This window comes from Urocampus carinirostris, chromosome 7, assembly GCF_059441175.1.
Source record: "Urocampus carinirostris isolate Australia breed hairy pipefish chromosome 7, RoL_Ucar_1.0, whole genome shotgun sequence".
Taxonomy (NCBI): domain Eukaryota; kingdom Metazoa; phylum Chordata; class Actinopteri; order Syngnathiformes; family Syngnathidae; genus Urocampus; species Urocampus carinirostris.
Window position 1 is genome coordinate 9437469 of NC_142355.1, and position 18212 is coordinate 9455680.

Sequence of the window (18212 nt, forward strand, 5' to 3'; positions counted from 1 at the left end):
TGTCCCCAGTGGTGAATGGTAGGCAGCGTGTGGGGAAGGAGGCATGCCTCATACAGGAAGACCGAATCAACCGAAAATCAATGAGTTAAACGTAAGCACGGAATTTACCCTAAACGTGCACAGAACTTGTTTTTGGAATACATCATACCTGGAGAAAAAATGTCTTGGACAGTACCAAGAAATTGAGAAGGACTCGTCTTGGTCACAGGATCGATTCCCGGCTCCCCCATGTATTATGTCGAAATGTCCTTGGGCAAGACACTGATTCCCTAATGCCCCAGTAAGCTGACGTCACTATCGGTATGTAAGTGTGTGTGAATGGGTTGGTGTAAAGCACATTGGAAGGTCTTCATTGACTTGAAAAGCGCTATATAAATGCAGACCATTTACTTTTGAGTGTCAGCAGTTTAAGGAGTAACAGATTTACTCTTAGTACAAAGTAACTAGTAACTGTAACTGCTCGGTGGCCTTGGGGGGTAGGGCGACTGCTCTGAGACTGGAAGGTTGCTGGTTCAAGCCTCGGCCGAGTCATACCTAAGACTTACAACATTGGTACTCATTGCCTCCCTGCTTGGCGCTCGGCATCAGGTCTTGGAATTGGGGGGTTTGGTCACCTAATGACTCCCAACACATCAGTTGGGTTGAGCGAGGGGGCTGGGAATCCCCTCCTCTGTATCAATCTCCCAAAAAGAGTCAGGAATGTGTTCATGACTCTAGCCACCTCCCACTTGGGGGATATGGCTGATTACTATTTTTCACTGATGGGCAGTGTTGTTTCAATTTTATTAGATTGCAAATGGCAGATTGAGACACAATATTGGTAAACAGTACCATCTTTCTTCATATTTCCCAAAATAGACAACTGCGTCCTCACAATTATTTTGGCTTGTTAATCGGCTGACATATTACTTTTTTACTTTACTAGCAGAAAGTCCCTCAAAAGTAATGTATTGTATAACATGTTATTTTTTCCACAAATTTCAGGTTGTCATATTGCTCACCTCGTTGCAAGAAGTGCCATCTGAATGTTTGGCGTCGCAGTCACAGGGCTGGCAGCCCTTACCGCTTGCCATGTTCCAGGTATCAGGTGCACATTGGTTACAGTGCTGACCGATAACATTTGGGAGACAATGACACTGGCCACTGCTGCGATCGCAGTGACAGTTCCCTGGTGAAGGACAGCTGTCCTCATCACTACCAAGCTGGTTGCAAACACACTCTGTGGAACAAAAAATACTTCATTAATCTGTGAATGTGATTATGATGATTTTAGATATGGCCCATCTCGCTGGCTAAAGCTTCATCCACACTAACAATGGAATGGATGTTGTAAGAACGCTGCACAGAATCCGAAAGACAAACATAACGCACTGCATTTGTCTGTGGTGTATGTTTAGAAATCTGCACTAAGAGGAAGGGAGTAATTGCACAAATATTAATCAATATTTTAGTGCAAGACATACAATAATTTCTGGACTATAAGTAGCAACTTTTGTCACACAATCCTTCCTAGGCCAGCGGAAGGACGTAGTATCTCCAGCGTGTCCTGGGTCGTCCCCAGGGACTACTGCTGGTGACACATGCCCGGAACACCTTCGAGGGAGGCTTCCAGAAGGAAACCTTATTAGATGACCGAGCCTCCTCAGGGTACTGGATACTGGAGCAAGATACTGGACAGGGCAGGACAGACGGAATGGATACCGGATACTGGAGCAAGATACAGGGCAAGGCAGGACAGACGGAATCAAAACCGGATACTGCATACACATTTGGGGGCGGCAGTAGCTCAGGAGGTAGAGCGATCGTTTTAGGATTAAGGGATCCCAGTTCGAATCCCGGCTTGTCCGTGTTACATGTCGAAGTGTCCTTGGGTAAGAAATTGAACCCCCAATTACCCCCAATAAGCAGGTTAGCGCCTTAGATGGCTGCACAGATCACGGCCGCTATTGGGAAATGTGAAGCACAATGTAAAGCGGTTTGGGAAGTCATTGACTTGAAAAGCGCTATATAAATGCAGATCATTTAATTTCATTACACGAGCAAGATACCGGACAGGGTGGGACAGACGGGATTGATACCGGATACTGGACACTGGAGCAAGATACCGGACAGGACGAGACAGACAAGATCGATACCGGATCCTTGAGACTGGAGCAAGATACCGGACAGGACGAGACAGGCGGGATCGATACTGGATACACGAGCAAGATACTGGACATGATCTTTTAAAGTCTGACTGATGTCAAGTCATGCAGTTTGCTTGTTCCACAAACGGCTTTGTGGCATTAGCTCAGGAGGTTGAGCACTCGTCTTGGGATCAAGAGGTCGCAGGTTCGATTCCTGGCTCCTCCGTGTTATAGGTCGAAGTGTCCTTGGGCAAGACACTGAATCCTGAATGCCCCCAATAAGCAGGTAGGCTTTGCATGGCTGACTCCCTATTGGTGTGTGAGTGTGTGTGTGTGAATGGGTAAGTGTGAAGGACATTTTAAAGCGCTTTTGGAGGTCTTCATTGACTTGAAAAGCGCTATATAAATGCAGACTATTTACCATTTACTTTGTTATGAAAATATGATGACAATAACTGACACCTTAACTGCGTTTTGTGAGATATATAGCTTCATAAAAGTCTGCACTTTATGTCTTGGAAAAATACTAAATTGGCGGAGTAGGACGCATCCTTGTAAGAGAAAATTAGGCACCAGTCAACTTACTTCTGCAGTCCTGAAGCTGTGCATTGCCAAAGTAACCCAGCATGCAAGTTTCACAGGCAGGTCCTTCGCTGTGATAAAGACATTGCAGGCATTCACCGGTTTGGGCATTGCAGGATTTAGGATCCAACATATCAATGTTTTTGTTGCATTGACAGGGCTGGCAGGACCCACCCACTTCATGAGGGTTTCCGTAGTACCCAGGGGAACACTCATTGCAGTGAGCACCTGGGGAAAAAACAGAATTAAATACCTCATATGAAAGCCCGGTATTGCATTTCTGTAGTGAAAATAATGGAAAATAATTTTGATAAAATAAAAAATTATCCTAGGTGCACCACCAAAAAAATAGTCTTTTGCTATATTAATATTATAGACCGAAGTCACATGGAGTTAAGACAGCAAGAACTATCGTGTGCGTTTTACTATAAGTGTTGTGCTCTTCATAAACTTACTGTATAGATTATTGCAAAGATAGATCAGTCGATAAGGCTCCTGTAAAACATTGTATGTAACGCGAATCAAACACAAGTAGTGGTGGTGACAGTGAAGAAGCTTTCACACTTGACCACCAGTGGACTATTTATGAAATGACAATAGCGCTTATCTCATTATCACAGTATTTTTACTCACAGTGCCAGAAATACTGATTTGCATAGTGCATTCCGATGATTTAACACCCTTTCCACTTCTTTACCTGTTCGTCAATAATGAAGTATTTTGATGTGTATACATAAGTGAAAGCTTATTGGGTATTTTGTTGAAAGACAGAAAGTTTTCTCCATTCCCTAACATTCATTGGTGAAGACATGGAGAGACTGCAGAATGCACTATGCAAATCAGTGTTTCTGGAATCGTGAGCAAATATAATATGTGCTAATGCAGGGGTGGCGAACAAGTTTGACACAAAGAGACAACATTTTTAACTGTTAGAGTCAAAGAGCCACACCACGCATTGACCGGCATTAGACGTAACCTACGCAGATGATTGGCACTCTGTTATGTGTCCGGAGCAGCATAAAAACAACAAATCTGCCAAATTAATATCAAAATATTATTTATTATTTGTTATTAACTCTGATGGATTCAAGTGTATTTTAAGAGGGGAAAAAAACTAGACAGGAAACAAGGCAAAGAGCCACAGTATATAGAAAATATGATGAGGCAAAGAGCCGCATTCTTATTGGCCAAGAGCCGCGTGTTCGCCACCCCTGTACTAATGCCTTATTATATGACTCTCACAGACACTTCTCGGATTTGATTCCGGATGCACACAATATTATGCGAGTTTGGTCAGCCAACAATCATTGCACGAAAACGGTAGTATACCATAAAACCTCATAGCTATAATGACTGTATGCAAAAACAATCTTATCCACCGTATTCTGTGGTATATAAGGCCCATTGGGTTTTAATTTGGGCTTATTATATGTGCCTAGAGGTAAGATCTTGGGCAAACCCAGCCCGAACCTAGCCCAGACGTCAGGCTGGAATCGGACATAAAATGTCCAAAATTAAGTCGGAGGATCGTAGAGGATCTGCACAGCCTTCACGCTGTTCGGCTCACTTACTTCTACCCAACTAATTATTAGGATGACTACTTTTCACTTCTACTTAAATAATATTATTTTACCATTAGGTGCCCCTTATGGTCCAGAAAATATGGTAATTGAGCATTTGTAAACTTTTCCTAAGTTCAGGTTTTTTATTAAAAGAAACTGGGGTAGTGTGAGGAGGGTGATGAGGACAGCAGAGAAAATCATCGGGACGTCTCTCCCTTCCATTCAGGACATTGGCCAGAAGCGCTGCCTATCCCGAGCCAAGAACATCATTAGGGACCCCTCTCACCCCCATCATGGACTGTTCACTCTGCTAGCCTCTGGGAAGAGGTACTGCAGTGTGCGGTGCCGGACCCCCAGGTTCTGCAACAGCTTTGTCCCCCTGGCCATTAGACTGTTAAATGGTCAATCACACACATAGTAAGCCTACACACCTGCTAATCTGTACATCTGTTTGTTTGTTTGTTTTTTTTGCACTACTGGTAGTTCTCTTATATCTAGCCACTCCTTTGCACATCTGTTCTCCTCGTACTCCAGTGTTATTGGTGTTGTATAGTAACTTTTTTACCTGACTGCCCATTTTGCACATCTGGGTAGCTGCTCCTCTTGCACTCTTTGCACTACTGTATAATACTATACATAGCTATAATTATTTAGTATATTATTAGTACTTCAATACTCCAACAATACAACATTTTATTCATATCCGTACATTCAAGGAAACTGTGCGGTTCGTTCTGTATACACGTGTACAAGAATGACAACAAAGTATATCTGAATCTGAATCTGAATCATACCTTTGTAGCCGGTGTTGCAGAGGCAGACAGCTTGTTGGGAATTATCACCCCGGAAACAAGTTTCTGCAAACTGCCGGTGGCTGCCTGGGCCATCAGGACACATACAAGGGCGGCAGTGGTCATCAGAGCCCAGGGTCAGATCACCATAGTACCCATCCAAGCACCTGAATATATTGGACAAATTTAATTTAATTACCGTATTTCCACGACTATAAGGCGCACCTAAAAGCCTTTCTTTTTTTCAAAAGCTGACCATGCGCCTTATAATACAGTGAGCCTTGTATATATGGATCAATATTAAGTCGCAAGGTCTCTCATCTAAGGCAAGCAGCTGCCGACTAGATTTCCCTCAGTAGGCGAAGTAGTCCGCGGTGTATGCTACGATATATATACCGGCGTTTCATTTTCTAACTTATGTGTCAGTCATCATTGGGATTGGTCACAATTGGCTAAAGTTATTCGGGGGTAAAGGAGGCCAGTCTTTTTTAGCATTTACAGGTTCGTGTAGGCTAAAGCGGGGCAAAACAAAGCCTGCAATTGGCCGAAAAAGATCTGAATCACATGTTTGGTTGCTCTACGACCAGGAGAAAACATTTTTACTCCTGTAGTCTGTATTTGTAAACGGGAATTATGGGGCTAAACAGACAGCTAGCAACAAGCAACATCCATCGATGCAGATGCTTCTCGTCTGATTTTTTCTTTTGTCGGCATTATTGCGTGTTTTGGAGTGTCTAAAAATTTTACACGGTTGGATTTACTACACTCATGGCTGTAAGAGGACCATGGTTGCGTATTATTATAGAACGTGATGGCTGCAAGACGACTTTGGTGAGCTACTTTGTATTTTCTCAGTATCTTGTTCCTGTCTGATCTTGATGTTTCTGTGATGAGTCTATTTTTAAATTCAATTCAATTCAAAGTGCTTATTGTCATATGCACAGTAAAGAACCACAATTCCCTGCACAATGAAATTCTTACTTTGCTGTCCACACAGTTGCCAGCGAAAAAGAAAATAGAGACAAAGAAATGATTGGCATTTCTTGAATCCCACCACACCAAGAGTTTACCCTTCCTAATGATATGTGGAATGAATGAATGGAAACTTTATTTCGAACATTAAAATAAAAACAGAACAAAACACGTATTTGCTTCTTTGCGAGCCGTCTGAATGTTAAGGGGTTAATATGTTTGACTGAACTATCTGACTGTTTTGTTGACGTTCCCACTGTAGCGCCTTATAGTCCGGTGCGTCTTGTGTATGGAAAATATAGGACAAAAAAATATTTTTGGGGGGTGCGCCTTATAACCCGGTGCGCCTTATAGTCGTGAAAATACGGTACTTTTATAGATTTCGCTGCCATCCCTCTATTTCTATGGACTGAGTTTAATTTTCTTTTATTTTATATATTTTTTTCTGAAAACATTTTGACACATTATGGCCTTGTATGAGTTGAATGAGTGTCTCAATACCTGTCACAGTGGTGCCCTGTGCTGTAGTCCCTGCAGTTAAGGCACTGTCCCGTTTGAGAGTCGCAGTCCTCTGAGTGGCCATTACAAGAGCAGGGACGGCACGAAGGGAAACCCCAATAGCCTGGTAGGCAGCGATTACACCGTCGTTCGTATGCTCCAGAAACACACGCACACTGGCCGGTCACTTGATTGCAAAGAGGGCTTTGTGAGCCCTGAGTATCACACTCGCATTCTGCAGATAAAAAAAAAAAAATGAGTTGTATCTTTTTACAAAAAAATGCGAACAAGTTACAGGAGTTAAATTACAGCGGTGGTAACTTTGGTTGAAGCGCAAGAATGAGCTAGAACTCTCAATGATGGGTTATCGGAGCTAAAGGCATAACTGTCAATACCAGCCAATTGCTCCCCTTGTTAGTTGCTCCCCTCATCAACCGATAACACCCCTTACAAAGACAATGCAACACCTATTTACTCACAAAAGAAAGAATCTATCTATCTACCTTGGTCATATCCCTCAAGAGGGGTGACCGACAGCAAGACAAACACATACAATAACAAAGAAAATAAAAGGGAAAAAATAGCAAAAAACACACAAACATTTTTGGACCATGGCCAACCCAATTGCCCAAACACCCAAATGATGATGCGGTAGGGGTAAACCAGTGAAAAGAAAGAATACGTCGGATAAAAATAAGATCATATGCACAAACGTTAGACCACATATACAATTTGAAATGATCAAAACATGCATAAAGTACAGGGAAAACATAAGTTGACAGGTATGTAAAGACCATTTTGACCGATTTAAGTGAGTAATTGACATTTCAAAATGGCCAAGAGTTAAAAAAAAAAGCTAAATCTACTGAAAACTCAATAACTCAAATCATTGATATCGCTTCTACTTCTAAACCCCCAAAAATAAGTTATGTCTTGTAAAGGACAATGTTTAATATTGGACCACTAGATGTTGCTTTATTGTGTAGTGCAACCAAAAACAAGTGCTACAAAGGACTGGAAGGAATACAAACCATGGAGACTCAGTGACCAAAAGGCATATATATTTTTTTCATGTTGAGCCTTTTAAATAAACTAATGGAAAAAAAAGAAGAAAGGGAAACTAATATAGACAAGAAGTGTAAAAAAGAAAGGAAAAAGAAAAAAAAATATTCGAGGCACCCATAAAAACCCTGCAAAGTAGACAGGGTGATAAACAATGTTCCCTCTAATTTTCCACGGGTCTGAGCGTTCACACAAAGTCGGTGAGCAACGCTTGAAACAACAGTGAGCAACAGCAATCCCAAGTCTGGCAACTGAGTCATTATCAAACATGTCCAAAACTTGACATCACGTTACATTTTGCTGAGTTTCCGGCAATGCAAAATTATTTTTCTCTTTTGAACGAATGGACTCATGTACTATTGCAAAGGCTGTACGGCCTACAAACGTCGCTTGTTCTTACAATTCTTTCACAAGATATCCATTTCTTTTTATTTCCTGATATATTTTGTCGCATAATATTAACATTTTTGGGGGCTTATTTAGACGGTTGTAAGATACAGAACTGTACTTAATCACATTTTTAGTGAAGGTACAATGTTGGCAACAAGATTCACTTGATATAATTGGAAATTATTTGAATGCAACACAAACTTTTTCTTCTTTTTTCCGTGTTTTTTTTCTACTTTTTTTTAAAATCCCTTTAAAAAAATCTCATTGTGTTTATTTTTTCCGAGCTGTTCCTTTTTTCTTTTTGTTCTCTATTTACTTTTTTCCTACATTTCTTTCTTTTCCTTTTTTCTAGCTTTTTTCAAAATGTTTCCTTCTTTTTTTCTCTTCCTTTTTTCTCAGCTTTTCACAACTTTTTCATTTTTGTATTTTTTTCTTTTTTGTTCTATTCCCCCCTTCCTTTAAGTCATTTTGTGCATACGTTTACATAATATTTGGTCATGTTGGGATTAAAGAAGAAAAACAACCTGAAGAGCCGTTTAGGACCCTTGTGCGCTGGCTAGATTTTCTTGTGTACTGAGAATGTGCGAGCAGTGCGCAATTGCGCCCGCGTGCAGCTTAGAGGGAACACTGGTGATAAAGCATAATACTGAAAAACAAAGCTAAAAACTTGGAGTTGACACTGTTTTACTGAACCACCCTGCGCCAGAACAGAAAGTCTAGAACTGGCCCCGGAACCAAACTGAGTTTGACACCCCTGCTTTATTGCAAAAAGAAGTTGGAGGTTATACCTTTGCAGCCACCTGGTCCAAACTGGAAAGTAGCCGGAGCGCATTTGTCACAATTTCGACCAACCACATGAGGTCGACACTGACATTGACCTCCGCTCGCATTGCAGACTGTACTCAGAGAGCCTTGAGGATCACATTTGCATTCTGGAAGGGACAAAAAAACATCTCAAGGTTTTGTTACATCCCTTAATAACACTGGATATTTGGAACACTACCTTTGGCTCCCTGATGTAGCAGAGCAGAAATGCTGAAAATTAAGTTTTGGCAAATGTCGGTCATTGGGGTCTTGATGACGCTCTGACTATTTTCCATGCAACGATAACGTTGAAAGGTTTCCCAGCCTCGGTTCTCAACGGATTCTCCTCCTTCTGGGGAGCTGAAAAGCTCCAGGTTCTTACAGTGGGGCATCAGCACAATCTAATAAGATATAGAATAGTTTTACACTTCAGGGAAAAAAGCTGCTTTGCCTGTCCACAAAATTAAAAAATACTGTATTTTTTGGACTATAAACCCCAGTTTGATTCGATTATTGATAGTCTACAGGTTCCTACTAGACCACCAGCGGTACAAATGTCCATAAACAAGACATAATAAAACTAGTTTTACTCACAACACTGCCACAACACTGATTTGCAGAGTGCATTCTGATAGGTTAAACTGTCTCTCCTCTTCTTCACCTGAGCGCCAATAACCCCTCGGTTTAAGATGTAGGTGTACATAAAAGGAGCTTGTATCGTATTTTGTTGAAATGCTTCTTCATTCTTCAACATTTATTGGTAAAGAGTTGCTAGTGCATTCTGATAGGTTAAACGGTCTCTCCAGTTCTTCACCGATAAATGATGGGGAATGAAAAATGGAAAAAACAGTCTTTTAACAAAATACTATACATGTATAACAAGAGGTTATTGACGCCTATTAGAATGCACGATAAAAAAAGAGTGTGATGATAAATTGTAATGCCTTTTTGTATGTCATCTGTATTTCTGGTGGACTAGTGGTAACACTACTTGGGTTCCCATTGGATACAATGTTATGTGAGTTTGAGGCACACTGCATTGCATAAATCTATACCTGTACTTGTAGTTGTGCATTCCGGTGTGTCTTATGTATGAAATATATATGACAAAATACTATGTTTTGGGTGTGTGCCTCTCGGTGCAGAAAATACAGTAATGTTAAGAAGAAAATAAATAAATGTATGCTTACGGAATCAATGAGTGTGTACGGTGATTGGACATCACTGAGGGCTGAATACAAAGGCAGACTCAGACGGATGGTATAGTTCAAACCAGATTCAAAACAAACTGGCTTGGGAAGGGCTACGTTCCTAAAAGAAATGTGAAACATGTGTTGAGTTGCTTTGAACTTTGTAAGACAAAATGTAAACAATGTCACATATGAGAATACATCAAATGAGTTGAAACAAAACAGAAATATCCAGTGTGAAAGAAACCAACAAAAATCAAAGTACCAAATGCTTAAAAAAAGCTACCGTATTTTCCGCACTATAAGGCGCACCTAAAAGTCTAAATTTTTTTCAAAAGCTGACCATGCGCCTTATAACACAGTGCGCCTTATATATGGCTCAATATTAAATTCGCAAGGTCTCGCACCTACGAGAAACAGCCGCCGACTCCATTTTTCGCGCTGTGCATACTGGGAAATATTAAACAACGATTCTCTTTCATACGTGCGGGGAGACAGCGCCGGGCGACATACGCCACCATCTGTCAGTGGATCGTAAATGCATGGGCTGATATATCAGTCTCAACTGAGGTCCGAGCTTTCAAGAAGACGGGAATTGTCCCCGAACAGCCAGACAACATCAGCGACACTGACTCAATTAATGACGACCTTGATGAAACGGAGCTGGACGTGTTGGATGGCCCATTCACTGAGATGGTCAATTCGAAGACTGCAGAAGAAGAATTCGAGGGATTCGTCGATGAGGAGCTTATAGAGTGATCTTTGTTTTTCTTTTGTGTGTTTACGTTTTACATTTTACAGTTATTATGTTATTACTTTATTGTTATTGTTTTGCACTTGTTGTTTTTGCACATTACGAGTGTCACTTTATTGCGATTGCACTAACGTTTCATTTAAAATAACAGTATCAGACGTTTTTTTTTTTTGCGTGTTGACCAAATGGAGGAAAAGTAACATGATATGCCTTGATGTTGTTCAAAGATGTGTCACGAAAATGCTTTACCTCAGAGAAAATAATAAAACGGCTGTTTATTTATTTTGGGAGTGAATGGAGTTGTGGAAAGCTTGTTTGTTAACAATAAAGTTTGACCATTTTGAATGTTTTGTTGACATTCCCTTTAGCGTGGCAACCTCTAGAGGTTGCATAACGTAACTACATTCTCTACTGTAGTCAAGTCAAGTCACATTTATTTACCGTAAATAGCCCTTAATCACAAAAATGTCTCGAAGGACTGCACAGGATTACAATTACAAAATTGCACAATTACCTGATCTTAAACCAGCATGCACTTATAGCGCCTTATAATGGGGTGCGTCTTATGTATGGCAAAAGTTTTAAAATATATCATTCATTGAAGGTGCGCCTTATAACACGGTGCGCCATATAGTGTGGAAAATACGGTACTTGTATTAGTATTTTTTTTCTGGTGTTATATACAGTATACGTGTTACGTTTTGGTATGACCGGGGAAGTGGATCCCGTAAAAGTCGACATTTAGGATCTAGTATTAGTACTCTCACATGCTGCGGCCCATCAATGCCGAGATCCTGCTCATCTGTGAAAAGCGAGAGGATGCTTCACAATGAAAAACAACGGTGACCGGATGGTAAAAGTGCTGTTTTTGAGTCAGATCAGGAGGCTTCTTCTGCTACTGGTAACCATATAGGGTTACTTTAACTTGATTACTTTCAATTACTTTTGGATTACTCCAATACCAAATGTGCTCATAAAAGACAAAAGAAACTAAATATGAATACAATTATGACTCAGAACACGTGGTAAGCTTTCTCTCCTGGCTTTGATCTCTTTGATCTCCGGCAAAACTAACATAAAATGCGACAGAAACAAAATGAAAATAAATCCAAACAGCTTGCCAACATCATTTTTGCCGTTCCATGTATTCCGTTACTCCCCAAGCCTGCACAAAATTTAGTCATTTTATTCATATTTAGTTTATTTTGTCTTTTATGAGCATATTTGGTATTGGAGTAATCCAAAAGTAATTGGAAGTAATCAAGTTAAAGTAACCCTACCCAACCCTGCTGGTAACCATGGAAATTAGTACTGTTTCATATGGGGGAGCAAACTCATATCCAACAAAACGGCCCTAGGGAGGAATGGGTGCCGCCAGGCTGTACTTGCTCAAGACACAACACAGGTAGTGGTGCCCAGTCGACCCTGGCAGTTAAAGCGTCCGTGAACCATGACATAAAACCGACAATGTTTCTGAACTTTCAAACATCAAAGGAGTTAAGGTTATTTCACAGTGGTGCTGCAACTCATGTCTTTAAACTTGAACATCACCTCAGAGACAGACATAACAATATATCTGTCACGGACACAAATCCTTTAACCACCTGGGTCTTTGGGGCAACACTGAGGATGCAACTCTGGACCGCTTTCTCCACTGCTGACGGTTCCTAGCCTGTTTTTGGTGAAGGCAACGTCAAGGTCAGAAGAGTTGAGGTTACATGAAGGCGGGCTCTGTGACTCATGCCTGGTTAACAATCTCTAATGCAAATGAACAAAGACAAGAACGCGAATTGTCACACAATGGGTACTAAGAAGAAGCTTGAACAACAACGAAAACGCCTTGGCGATAAGAACCCTTTGCTACCTCACCTCTGAATGCTTTTCAATGCTTTAAACCTCAACACCTCAAAGACAAACATAACAATATGCCTGTCACGGACACAAATTCCTTAGCCTCCTAGGTCACTGGGACTTACTAAGGCTGCAGCTCTGGACAGCTTTCACCACTGCTGATGGTTCCTGGCGTGTTTTTGATCAAGGCAAAGTTGGCAAACATCCATTGGGTGGTCTTCAGTGACTTGAAAAGCACTATATAAATGCAGACCACCACCACCAACACCACCACATTCCTTGATGTTGTCAGCCCAGTTGTTTTTTGGGTCCTCCTCTCCTTCTGACCCATTTGGACTGTGCCTGGGAGAATAATCATGGCCACTCTTGATTATCTTGCAGTTTGTGTTTGCGCATAGTTTTGCTCTCTTTTAAACTCCTGGCCTGCCCCCTCTGCCAATTTCTCAATGTGGCCCATGATGCTGATTTAAAAGACGATTTAACTGCGGACCACTTCCATCTTATTTGTCACATGGGCTAAGTAGCTGATGCTTAGAAGTTTCCTGTAGCGTTCCATATCCAAGGTCTTGATTTTATTTTACAGTTTTGCAGTGAGAATCCATTTCTTGTAGGCCAAGAGAAAGATGGAAAGAACCAGCATGAGTTGATCTTTGATTTCACTGCAATGTTCTTGTCTCTGTAGATGAGTTTAAGTCGGGCAAGTGGATCCGTCCTGGCCATAATTTCTGGTTCTGACTACCTTCCAGATATGATAGCTCCAAGCTATTTGAATGGTGTGTTGTTTATTATAGTGTGTTGTTCTAGTAGTAACTTCAACCATTAATTCTTATTGGTTCTGTAGATAAACATTTAAATATGAGTACGCATTACCGTGATCCAGGGTGTAGTGAAATCATTTGGTGGTCGTCGTCTGGCATAGTATTTATACAACGACTATCTGCTGTGATAGGTCCAGGTCTCATCACTGTCATTAAAACTTCCTCCCATATGTCAGGCAGCTGAAAGAACATAAAAACGTTTTGTGAAATCAAACATGACTCTCCCAATAATCACACTATGATGGTGGTGGAGGTTTTGCCTTCCACATGAAACCCAGAGCTAAACCTGTGGTAATTGGATGTGTAGTATTTAATGTCAAAATTATTCATAAACCCGCGATCCCAGTATACAACGTGCAGTACGGTTGTACCTCTTTATTTGAACACCTCTAAACCAGAGAATTTCGATATTCGAGTTTTATTTGCAAGAACAAACTCTCATGCTATACAAAGGAAAATCTAGGTCACCAGCAGTCCCAAAGGCTAACCCTAGGGGCCGCTTGTGACCGCTCACTTCTAGCATCAGCTGGTTCCGGTTTGCATTTGCAAACTACAACAAGCAAAAAACAGAAATCGTGGTGTAAAAATTATTTTGTGTGTAAATCACATTCAATTTTAAGTTTACAGTAAGTGCTTACGCTGTGTCATCTGTTGTTTGCAGATGACACAGCGCTTGTGGCTGATTCTGAGGAAACATATGAGTATGGATGTTAGGAGGGGACTGTATGAGAGTGTGATTGTGCCAACTGTGTTGTAGGTGCAGAGACTTGAAGCCTGAATGCAGATTTAAGAAGAAAATTGAATGTTTTTGAGATGAAGTGTTTGAGGAGTATGTTAGGAGTGACAAGAATGGATAGATTGACAAATGAAATTGTGAGAGACAGAACTGGAGTAGACGTGGAACTGAGCAAGCGTGTGGATAAGAGAGTACTCGGTTGGTTTGGACACGTGGAGAGGATGGATGAGGAGCGAATGTTGAAGAGGATCTACAGAGCAGAAGTAAATAAAAGGAGACCAAGAGGAAGGCCGCGATTGACGTGGATGGATGGTGTTATGAATGCTCTGCAGGAAAGAGGTCTAAATATAATGGAAGCTAGAGCTCTTGTTGGTGATAGGAAGGAGTGGAGAGGTGTTGTGAAAGGATAGTGGGATTGTGGACACGTTCTTAAGGATGGGCTGGGCACCCGTATGATGCGGCAGGGGTAAACCAGTGAAAGCTGTCGGGCCCTGCTGTTGAACAAAAGAGTGTGTTGTGTCACCCTGACCCGAGTGACATGGCCGCCTTCTGGTGTCCCGTTTCATTTGGAGGGACAAAAGCATGACCAACTTAGCTGCCGATGTGCCTAACTTGTTTGGTTTTTTTGTTCAATTGTGTTGGCCATGGTCCAAACATTTTTGTGCGTGTTTTTTTGCTTTTTTTCCCCTTTTATTTCCTTTGTTATTGTATGTGTTTGTCTTGCTGTCGGTCACCCCTCTTGAGGGATATGACCAAGGTGGATAGATAGATAGCTAGATATAGCTTACGTATCATCAAGAGTCTTTCGATCTCATACCTGTCAACCTCAGCCAATTGCCCTTAGTAAGCCATAATAAACCTTACAAACGCAACAGTGCACCTATTTACCCACAGCAAGACAGACTATGTGGAACACCACAACAGTATTAGCATTCTACGATGAAGTTGTCATTTGCTACCAGAGACCGAAATGATCCAGAAGAGATTTTTTTATTAAGATTCCCGTATGAAAAATAGTTATTTGGTGTACACAATTTCAAGGACCAAAAGATGTATAACATAAGGAAAACATATAGGTTGACAGGTATGCAATCTCAGACATTCCTCTGTTCAAGCCTTATCCTGGATAGAATTAAGCTCCTAAGACGAGGTACCACTGTCCATCTATTTTCTGCACTGCTTATCTTCAGCAGGGCTGCAGGGATGCTGGAGCCCATCCGTGCTGACTTTGGCCAGTTGGCAGGGGACACCCTAAACTGGTTGCCATCCAGTCGCAGGGCACTCGCTCATTCACACTTAGGGACAATTTGGACCGGCCAATTAACCTGACATGCATGTTTTGGAAAATGTGGGAGGGAACCGGAGTGCGCGGAAGAAACCCACACAAGCATGGGGAGAACATGCAAACTCCGCACAAGAAGGCTGCGGGAGCTGGAAATCGAATCCTTACCACTGTACATTAAATAAATCAACAGGCTACATGCCTGCAATACGGTGATAGAGGCACAAGTAAAGCACTGTCTCTTTCTCTATTTTCCTCTCTCTCCTTTCTCTTTATCTCCTACGTACTGTATTCTTCACTCTTTTTTCTTTGTTTCTTTGTTCCTTTTTTTCTTTCTTTCTTTCTTTTCTTTCCTGTTTCTCTATCTTTCTGTTTGTGTATTACCCTCTTTTCTCCCGTTCACTCTCTCTCTTTCTTATGCTCTTCTTTTTTTTTACTCTTTTTAATTCTCTCTCTTTTTCCCCATCTCTGTTTTGCTCTGTCTTTCTTTGTCTATCGCTCTTTCTGTCTCTCTGTTTCTTTCTCATTTGGTCTCTTTTTCTCTCTTTCTGTCATTCCTCCCCTCTCAGTTCCAATCTCTCTCTCCCTTTCTATCTTTTTTGGCTACTATCTTTCTCACGTTTTTCTTTCTATCTTTATCTGTAATCTGCTAGTATGGCTTTGCGAGGGTGCTTTCTCATGTGGCCCTTGTGGTCAAATGGGTTTGACACCCCAGGTCTATGTCCAAGCAGCTATTATTTGGGGCGGCAGTAACTCAGGAGGTAGAGCGCTCGTCTTGGGATCAAGGGATCCCAGTTAGAATCCCGGCTCGTCCGTGTTACATGTCGAAGTGTCCTTGGGTAAGACACTGAACCCCTAATACCCCCAATAAGCAGGTTAGCGCCTTACATGGCTGCAAGGCCGCTATTGGGAAATGTGGAGCACATTGTAAAGCGCTTTGGGAAGTCATTGACTTGAAAAGCGCTATATAAATGTAGATCATTTCATTGCATTTCATTACTAGGTTTGCAACACCAAAACGGTTCCCTTTACGCCTTGTCTCTTACCTGCGGCTCATAGCGGATGATGATGTCGTATTCCATAGAGTGAGGGATGTTGTTGACAGTGAATTCAAGGAAAGCGCCCTCGGGGACATTGACCAGGCCAATACCTGTCCAAGTGGGGGAGTGGTTCTGCGGGTGGGGCCTTGAAACCACCATCACACCCTGAAAGAAAAGAACCATTAGGCGAGCAGTTAACCAGTCTTTGAATAAACACAACATTGACGTTCTGGTGACATGGCATTGTGTGAGGATGTCCCAAATGGCCCGAGAGTTAATCACAAAACTATCCATTATCTGCACTGCTTGTCCTCAGTAGGGTCGCGGGGGCGCTGGAGCCCATCCCAGCTATCTTCGGGCAGCGGGCAGGGGACACCCTGAACTGGTTGCCAACAAGTCGCAGGGCACACAGAGACAGACAACTGACTCGCTGTGGAGAATTTGGACCGCCCAATTAACCTGACATGCTTGTTTTTGGAATGTGTGATGAAACCTGGAGTGCCTGGAGGAAACCCACGCAAGCACGAGGAGAACATGCAAACTCCGCACAGGAAGGCTAGCTGCTAGATTTGAACCCATGACCTCAGAACTTTGCCACAGAAGCGCTAACCACTCAGCCGGCCCAGTCTCTAGATCATTTATATCAAAAGTTAAGATTTTTTTTCAAATGAATGCAAACCAAATGCTCGCTCTGGCCACAAGAGGGCAGTGTTGAATGTATTGTATAAGGGATTATTGTATCAGGCTTCTATTTTTATTCCCCAAGTTATAGCTCATACCAGAAATTGACTACCTATGCAGCAAACAGATATTTTAATTTTAGTCAATTTGAATGTGAATTTCCCTAAAGTATCTATCTGTCTATCTATCCGTCCGTCCGTCCGTCCGTCCGCCCGCCCGCCCGTCCGTCCGTCCGTCCGTCCGTCCGTCCGTCCGTCCGTCCGTCCGTCTATCTATCTATCTATCTATCTATCTATCTATCTATCTATCTATCTATCTATCTATCTATCTATCTATCTATCTATCTATCTATCTATCTATCTATCTATCTACCTACCTACCTACCTACCTTTGTTCCAATTAACCGCAAATAAAAAATGATAATTGAGAATCTGTGTAGTTATTAGTGAATCAAGAAAATAATGATCCTTGTGAGCGATTCAAATATTCATCAAAATAAGAATATAGAGCACAACAGTTGATCAAGTACTTACAGGTCCTAACTTGGCATCTTCTGCCTCATATGTGTAGTGATCTAAAGCCATGAAGTAGAATCCTGACTCCACCTGATCACAGCGACGACCAAACATGTGGTCTCTGCAGACGCACTGACCAGTCACCTGATTGCACCTAAGAGAACGCAGACTTTTAATTTCTGAAATTACTTTACATTCAATGAAATCAGGTGACAACACTGAAAACTACAGTGGAACCTCGGTTTTCGAACGCCTCTCAGTTCAGACAAATCGGTGTTCGACCAAAAATTTCGAGAAATTCTTGCTTCGCTTTTCGGTCAAAAAATCGGAGTTCGAACGCCGGTACGCTAGGGTGCGATGCTGAGCGGCGTAAGGGTGTTTCAGCCCCTAATTATGCCTCAGAAGAAGGTCGGTGCAAGCAGGACAGGTGAAAAAAGACAAGTTGATCGTAAAACTATTGCCTTTAAGGGGCCGGTCACACAGCCGTTTGAGGCTGAATCACGGCCAGAAATTTCTGCCTGTGAGGGGGACGCTATTGGACGCTTTGAGATCGCCATA

The 18212-nt window shown here is 41.8% G+C and overlaps 1 protein-coding gene across 1 annotated transcript in view; it reads right to left on the reverse strand.

The window, feature by feature from the left end:
• LOC148362268 (laminin subunit beta-1-like) overlaps positions 1-18212 on the reverse strand; it is a 76120-nt gene that overhangs the window by 18871 nt on the left and 39037 nt on the right. Inside the window, exons 13-22 of the mRNA XM_088339676.1 lie at positions 17673-17808; positions 16465-16623; positions 13453-13580; positions 9978-10098; positions 8987-9188; positions 8772-8915; positions 6535-6766; positions 5065-5228; positions 2712-2936; positions 1002-1219 (exon numbers count right to left, since the gene is read on the reverse strand). Of these exons, the coding sequence (XP_088195802.1) occupies positions 1002-1219; positions 2712-2936; positions 5065-5228; positions 6535-6766; positions 8772-8915; positions 8987-9188; positions 9978-10098; positions 13453-13580; positions 16465-16623; positions 17673-17808 (1729 nt within the window). The remainder of the gene's footprint in view (positions 1-1001; positions 1220-2711; positions 2937-5064; positions 5229-6534; positions 6767-8771; positions 8916-8986; positions 9189-9977; positions 10099-13452; positions 13581-16464; positions 16624-17672; positions 17809-18212) is intronic.